Below are 8,427 nucleotides of genomic sequence, written 5' to 3'. Positions count from 1 at the left end.
CAAGTTATACAGGTTCGACGTTTCGTTATTTCCATACATTTTGTCGATTTTCAAAAGTGCCCTTCAAGAAAAAAAACTGTTACGTATCGTTAGAACTGTCCATTTGGAGCAATAGGTACTACGGCTCAAATGTTGTAGAACTGCACTGAACCAAGTTATATAGGTTCGATGACTCGTCACTTCTATACATTTTACTGAGTTTTGTAAGTGCCCGCGAACAAAATAAATCATACGTATCGTTATAACTAGCCATTTGCAGCAATAGTTACTATGGCATAAACATTGTAGTATAGCTTTGTGTCGAATTATACAGTTTTGATATTCATCAAATCCATTTATTTTATTGATTTTTTAAAGTACCGTTTAACAAAAATATGGTACTTATGGTTAAAACTGCCCATTTGGAGTAATAGTTAGTATGGCACCAATGTTGCAAGATTGTTCTGAACCAAGTTATACAGTCATCCGATGTCTCGTCACTTCAATGTATTTGATGGAGTTTTGTAAGTAACAAAGTAAATGCTATTTATCGTTATAACTTGCCATTTTCAGTAATAGTTACTATAGCATAAACGTTGTAGGTAAAAATTGTGTTACTGTACATTGAGAGAAATAAAAACGTTTTATTAAGGTCTTCAAGTAATGGTAATTTTGGTTTACAAGCTTGAATAACATGTCAAATACACGCACAACGGCCAATCACATGGCCAAGTGCAGAAACGGTCCAGAAGGAAGAACATAACAAATAACGATGATACAGCTCTTACACCATGATTACATTTATTTCATATTATTAGTTGAGTATTCATCATTATAACCTATTTAATGTTTCCCATTACATTCAGATATCAACAAAAACATAAGTGACGAATCATCGAACGCAAATATCTTGGATCAGAGCAATCATATAATGTTTCTGTCATATCTACCTACTAACTGTATTGCTAAATCGATAAAATGCATAGAAATTAAGAATCATTGAACTTGTATAACATGGCTCAGAGCAGGCCTCCAACGTTTGTACTATACTAACTATTACTCCCCGTTCCTATTACAGCCAGTTCTAATGATACGTACCATTTTTATGGTTGGTACTTAAAAATCAAGAAAATGTATGGATATTACAAATAGTCACACCTGTATAACTTGGAGCATTTATACAACGTGTCTGCCATACTAACTGACAAAGTATGTCTAAATGATCAGTTAAAATGATACCTGTAAGAATTTTATTGGCAGGCACCTTTTAAAATCAATAAAATGTATGGAGATGACATGCCATTTAACATGTATAAATTGGTTTAGAGCAATCCTACAACATTCGTGTCATACTGACTATTGCCACAATTAACCAGTTAAATGATACGTATCATAAATATTGTCGGTGGGCACTTATAAAACTCAATAAAATGCCTATAAGTGACGAGACATCGAACCTTTATAACTTGGTTCAGGCCAAACGTACAGCATTCGTGACATACTAAATATTACTCCAAATGGGCAGTTCTGACGATAAGTGCCATATTTTCGTAAAACGGCACTTTAAAAATCAATAAAACATATGGATTTGACGAATCATCTAAACTGTATAACTGGACACAGAGCAATACTAAAAAGTTTATGCCATAGTAACTATTGCTGCAAATGGCTAGTTACAACGATACGTATCATTTATATTGTTGGTGGGCACTTACAAAACTCAAAAATATGTATAGAAGTGACGAGTCATCGAACCTGTATAACTTGATTCAGAGCAATCTTACAACATTTGTGCCATACTAACTATTGTTTCAAATGGGCAGTTCTAACGATAGGTATCAGTTTTTTTTCTTAGCGGGCACTTTTGAAAATTGACAAAATGTATGGAAATAACGAATCGTCGAACCTGTATAACTTGGTTCAGAGCCACTTGACAACTTTTATGCCATATTAGCTATTGCTCCAAATTACTAGTTCTAACGATTCGTGCCATTTTTTTTCGTTGGCCGGCACTTTCAAAAAGAGCCCAAAAATGTATGGAGCGTGAATGATCTCCTTTGCTAAATTGTCGCAACAAACATGAATGAGACTATTTTATTATTTTCTCCTATTCGTTTTTTTTTTAATTAAAAAAAGTAATATTTTTTGCAGTATATAAATATATTACGCTTTTATGTATCATTTTGGTTATTTCGCTAAAACATTCCAGACACTCATGAAACTATGTAATATTGAATAATGAACGATTTATATATTCATAAATATATAAATCGTTCTTGAAAAACTTGAGAGGTGTCAAGGGACACCCGGATGGTACGAAGTTCGCTATAGCTGTCATCGCTATCGCTATCGCCATATAAATTGCTATCGCTATCGATGTCGCATCCCATCCCATCCCATCAAATCTTTAAACATTCACCAAAAGGATCTTCGTTCCAAGGGTCGGGGAGCCTTTTTGAGCTCACTAGCTGTAACGGCTTATAACTATAGCAAAAACATTACCCTCCTTCTTACGTAGCCGGGTAAAAAGTGTCGTTACAACTTTTTGGTCTTATTTTTTTCCGTCTCCCTTCCCTTTCGCAACGCGCGATAAGAAAGGAAAGAATAAGGATCAATAAAATTATAGACCGAGAATTTAAAAACAGGCTCGAATAACATACATTTTACAGCATGAATTATTGATATGTCTTCATCTATTGAGAATGGGGATGGAACAAAAAGTAAAAGAAATTTAGAAAAAGGAATGCCCAGTCTCCATACATTCGTGGGCTTATACAGGCAAATGTAGGTTAAAATATTATTTAAATAGGTTTATTTCTATGTCTGTAATCTATATATAAAAATCTGTAATAAAGTCGATTGATAAACCAAATCATAATCGGTTCCAGAGAATCGATAAGAATGGCATTCATATACATCACTAGATCATCCTACGTAACTGCTTGGATAGCCTGTGGTGAAGTTCGTTATTTTTTACGTCAAAAGTCAAATCAAAACTTTTGACAAATAGGACTTTTAGTTTTGTATAAACTAAAAATAAAAACTCTGAATTTATTGTGTTATTACCAGAAAATAATGTTTTATGTTACATTCATTTAAAAAAAATTGTTTAAACGTTATAAAACTGTACATAATCTGAACATCATTGCACTTGGTTTTTTTTGTTTTACAAAAAATGGATTCTGAACATGACGAATATTATGAAATAACTTCACAGTTAGATGCAAGGGAAATACTTAGATACCTAAATAATTTAGGAATACGTAACATAAGTGGCGAAGTTTTAAAATACTTCATAACTGGTAAGGACTGGATTGTTAAGCCTATAACTATTATTTTACTAAGATTTTGAAATTTTTGAACATAAAAGTATCATCCTTGACTCATTTATACTGAAATATTAATTGGATAAAACAAAAAATAACAGAAATAAATATTTAGCCTGGAAAATTAATTAGCTTTACTTTTAAAGCTGAAATTTATAATAATATATATAGGCCTAGTTGTTTTCAGTACTTGTAATTGCTTAATATGTATTTCAGATTTAAAAAAGCTTATAAAATATGACCTGCAGCAACGAGATAGTAATCTAAGTAGTAAAACTCAGACAACTGAAGTCATAGGACCAGAGAGGTTACACAGTGCCACCACATTTTCATCTAGAACTAGATCTAAGACGCAAGACACTCCATTAATATGTAGTAAGGAATGTCAGAGATCAAGAAAACACACCAATGTAAGAACAGTTAATTCTGCGCCTAACTTGTTTACACAAAAAGCTGTTGACAAACCCACAAGGAGGGCTTGCTCTTGTGTCCGAGTTGACAAAAAGCCAGAAATGGCAAAGGAAACATTAAAACCAACTTTTAGTAGTAATTGTAAGTATTGTATTTCTATATCTATATTATAAAGAGGTAAAGTTTGTGAGGTTGTAGGGGGTAAGCTCAGGATCTAAAGATTCCCTGCTGGATGCAGGTTTTTAAAGCCAGGTCCAGACGTGAGTGACGCGTAATGTAATCCACCATGTAATATAATGCGAATTCTACATGTTGATGGCACTAAGAGCATTACATGTAATGCTCGCGCCGTTGTTCATGGCTGATCCATCGGCTGTCGCTTTTTTACGCGAACACAAAAGCACTCGCAGCATTCACAACTGTTAGAAATCACTCTTGAAATAGATTCGCATAGACAATTTGCTTTGAGTTTGTGTGACAGCCACACTGTTTACTTACGCGGTTTAGCTGCACTTAAGCAGTTTTTTCGCTTTACAGACTGACAACATCTAGAATGTCACAGGGATTTGTTGGATGCATGCAGCTCAGGATGGAGGATGTTTGGAAGACCCTATGAAAGGCCTATGTCATGCAGTGGATGTCCATCGGCTTATATGATAATGATGATACAACTAATATTTTTTTTATTTATTTTGTATCAAATTACAATATTAATTAATTAAATGACAACACTATCCCAAATTGCAGAACCAAAAGGAACTGAACCCATATCTCTTGCAATCTCTGAATGCCTTACCAATTCAACAATAACTATGCAACCCATTGGTGAATTCTACAACTTATGATTGTTACTTTAATGCACAAAAACTACTTTTTGTATTGGGCGATATTTAGGATGAAGAAGATTATAACCTGGATTAACAAATGGCTACTTTTGTCCTAGAAAAACTCTTTATTTAGGCTTCTTGACTGAAATGTGACATTGAGCAATGAGCAATTTAGTTTTTATTTACTGACAGAGGCCTAGATCTTAACTCTTTAATTGAAGACTAACCAGCATTTGATTTTGTTATTGTTTTCAGTGATCAAAGTCCCTAAACAAGTTACCAAGAGAAAAAATGATCCTGTATCTCTATACCATTATTATACATCTCTTTGGGCAAAATACAAACCAAATGTTCCTGGGGAGAATGACTGGGCTGATTTGAGGTGGAATATTAGACAGAAGATGGTAGGAAATATATCTGAACCCACTAACAAGGTAACACAATCAAAATGTATTCCTTTAGATTAGATTTATTATTTAAGCCTTAATGGCCCCACTATTAACCAGCCTCTAAGCTGGTTGGAGCCCTGATAATTGGTCTATTGATGACCCACTCCCAGCACATTTTTATAATGAATTAGAGAGGAAGAGGAATATTATTGGATATTAAAATTATAAGACAAAAGCAAAATGTTCAGTAGGTATAGAATCTGTGGAATAAAAGTAGAAGCACTGGAGTTGAAATACCACTCTATTATTGGTCAACATTTTGTCTTTCTCTTCTCCCAATATCTGACAGGTCTGCATCTTGGTTCTACAGATACTCATGATCAAACTTGAGAATATTTATTGGTAGATTGTGATTTATAATAATAATTAAGTAAAGGAGAACAGAATGGATTTAGTACAAAAATATTCAAGTGTCTGCTTGAAATATTACCAGAATTCTTCACACTATACCTAAGAGGCACAATTATTTGCCCACTTTAATATACTCTTGTCATATTAATGAGGGCAGATGATTGTGGCTCTGAGTATATTAATTGATATATAAAGCATATAGTTGTATTTAACACATTTAATTGTAGTATTGTACAGAGTTAAAGAAATTAAACTATTCTATTTTCAGCCTACAGCATTGCAAGAAAAGCAAGCTGTTAAAAAGAAGAGAATTCCTTCACAGCCTGATGTTTTATGATTTATACAAGAGAGAAAATATGTTATTATGATTTAAATAACATGAATTCTACATCCTAGAATGTATTAAGTATTTGAAAAAGTATACTATACTTAACACTATAAGACTTGTGATTAAGGGATTTTATGTGATATTTAGATATGGTACAAGTATTACATATGAGTATTTTTACAAGGTTTCTTTAATAAAACTAAATTAAAGCAAAACATCTATTTTATTTTACTAATAACTGAAACTTATACTTGGTCAAGCTTGAATTTAGCTTGTTGTATCGCAGTATTTGAATGCAAATGATTGAGTAATCTTTCTTCTATTTTCTGGGCAGCAGCATGTGTTAAAATCAAAGTGTCATGCTTCAACATAGAGTAAACATTTAGTCCGTAAACTGGCATTATATTTACATATGGAAGGTTATCTGTTGCCACTGTTATATTTCGAGGGGCATAATCGGTGCTGAAACAAACATTTTATTTCAATAATTAATTCCTGAACAAATCAAAATAAGTGATAGGAACAAAAAAATGCTATCAGAAGTTACTTGACAGTAACTTGAACCATAGCTATAAAGATCAAATATTGGTTTATTCCCCATGGTCCCTGCGCCATAGTCCCTGCAGGGGAAAAAATATATCATACGCGTAGAATTGAGAACCTCCTTTTCTTGAAGTCGGTTAATAAGATATTTAATCAATAAAAATATGACAAAAGTATTCCCGACTTATTGAAAAAAATAGCACCCGTGGAGAGTTTAGCTTCACAGTGAAAGAGTTTCTCAAATTGGTTGAGGAGGTTTGGAGCCTATATAATACAAAAAAACAAACAAAAAATCAAATCTTTCATCTTTATAATATTATAGTATAGAATTTTGAATATTTTCTGTTAGTACAAACAACTGAAACAAGTAGTTTGTTATTTCCTATAATAAAATTTGACAAAGGCCTGAAGCAGGGAACAGTGGCATGCACATTGATGCATAAATGAGGACTCATCTAAACTGCCACCCCTCGGTGATGAGTCTGACCACTCTTACTGTTTGTGATCAATATCCTATCAAGTAAATATATAAAATAAAAGTCAGCTTACTCGTCAACAATGAGTACAGAAGGACCCCAATTTCTTTCTTTTATAAGATCAATCAAATATTCAGATTCCTCAGTTGGTAGTTCCAAATCTTTAACAACATGAAGGTCGTCTTGAGCAAATTTTGCAGATAATGTTGAAGTTAAACCATGAATTCTCATGTGAAATGGCAACATGAAGAAATGTGTTTTTCCAGAGCGAGGTCCGTGCACAATACCACCTCCTCGCCAGAGGGGCGATCTGATGGAACCATGTCTAGCTCGACCTAAACCTTTCTGTGGCCAAGGCTTTCTACCACCACCGCGGACTTCTGCTCTCGTCTTGGTATGTGCCCACGATACCCATCGATATTTTTTCTGCCATTCAACGTTACGATGTATTAGGTCTATACGCGGCACTGTAGCGTAAATCAATGGGTGTAACTCGAAAAGACCAAGTTTGTTCTCTTTTACTGTGTCTAAGTTTTCAATCCAGACTTCACGCGGCTTTGTGTACTGGGGAGGAAACTTCCAATCCTTTTTGATTACGCTTATATCCCTGTGTTCTGATACAACATTGGTCGCTGAGGAACATAACCGAATTTGGGTAACTGCTGTGATATTCAGTTTTTTAAATACATTTATTAGCGTTGAAGTCATTGTGATTTTCAAAATATGTAATTCTGTTAAAGAAATAACACGTATGAACAATATTTCATTTTAAATAATCACTATTTTATGATTAATTGTAAATATAACCTACAAAGTGTTACATTAAAAACGTCAACTTCATGCCATGGGAACTTAGAAGAACGTGAAATCTTTATGAATCAGCGCCATCTACATCCTAGATTTAAGATTCCAGGATAGTAAATTCAATTACTTACGGTGTGTATGTATTACAATGTTTTTAGAGATTTAAACCGTGTAAGTATGAAAAAAAAAAAAAACAAAAAAAAAGAATTATTTATCCTTTTAATTTTGACATGCAATATAGGAAGAATGTGTTTGTATTTCTAAAGCAAAGGGATTATTAAAGAAAGACAGTAACCGTACATTAATTTCAACGATGTTCCATATAGTCATTTGGCCTAGTGGTGCATATCAAAAATACGATTTAATAATCTTGAGTTCGAGCCCGGACAATGGAAAACTTTTTGTCTTTTTTTTTTCTCTCAATTGGTTTCTTCAACTATTACAAAATTAAAAATATCTCATTTACAAAAAATATGCATTATTATTTTTATAACATTATGGATACTATACTAAAAATACTGTAGCTAGTCACTAGATGGCGCTATCACAAGCGTTCCGAAAAAAGTTAGAGTAGCCTATCTATTTCCATTAATACATTGTAATCTTTGGTCAACTTTAACTGTCTTGTTGACACTGACAGATCACCAGAGTCGGACAGGACAGATATGTTTTTTTAGCTTTAATATTTCCTAAAAGGAAAAAGAAAAGGCACCTTACAGCAATGTACGCAACGGAAGCTATCAAAAAGTTATTTTGAGTTTTTTGTGAATGAGTTTTTCAAATCAGTCCAATACTTTTTGAGAATAATTCGTTACACACTAAAATCCAAATCCTTCTTTTTTAGGAGAGCCTTCGCAGTTTGTGCATTTAGCCAGTACATTTGCTCAACCTACACTTCACTCGTACATCTTTACAGAAGTAGGTACATTGAAA

General features: G+C 33.3%; 2 protein-coding genes across 2 annotated transcripts; one reads left to right on the top strand and one right to left on the bottom strand.

Moving 5' to 3' along the window:
- Positions 1-2,991: 2,991 nt before the first annotated feature.
- On the top strand, positions 2,992-5,886 carry LOC112044784 (uncharacterized). The gene is made up of 4 exons (XM_024080740.2): positions 2,992-3,281; positions 3,522-3,857; positions 4,799-4,977; positions 5,612-5,886. Exons 1-4 carry the CDS (start codon positions 3,155-3,157, stop codon positions 5,678-5,680), a joined length of 711 nt encoding a protein of 236 aa, XP_023936508.2. The 5' UTR covers positions 2,992-3,154; the 3' UTR covers positions 5,681-5,886.
- On the bottom strand, positions 5,876-7,544 carry LOC112044783 (39S ribosomal protein L4, mitochondrial). The gene is made up of 2 exons (XM_024080739.2): positions 6,764-7,544; positions 5,876-6,133 (listed from the first exon to the last, which is right to left on the bottom strand). Exons 1-2 carry the CDS (start codon positions 7,396-7,398, stop codon positions 5,917-5,919), a joined length of 852 nt encoding a protein of 283 aa, XP_023936507.2. The 5' UTR covers positions 7,399-7,544; the 3' UTR covers positions 5,876-5,916.
- Positions 7,545-8,427: the final 883 nt, after the last annotated feature.

The sequence above is a fragment of the Bicyclus anynana genome, chromosome 9 (genome assembly GCF_947172395.1).
Source record: "Bicyclus anynana chromosome 9, ilBicAnyn1.1, whole genome shotgun sequence".
Classification (NCBI taxonomy): domain Eukaryota; kingdom Metazoa; phylum Arthropoda; class Insecta; order Lepidoptera; family Nymphalidae; genus Bicyclus; species Bicyclus anynana.
The sequence above is the reverse complement of the archived record's forward strand: the minus strand, read 5'-3'. Positions and strand labels throughout refer to the sequence as shown.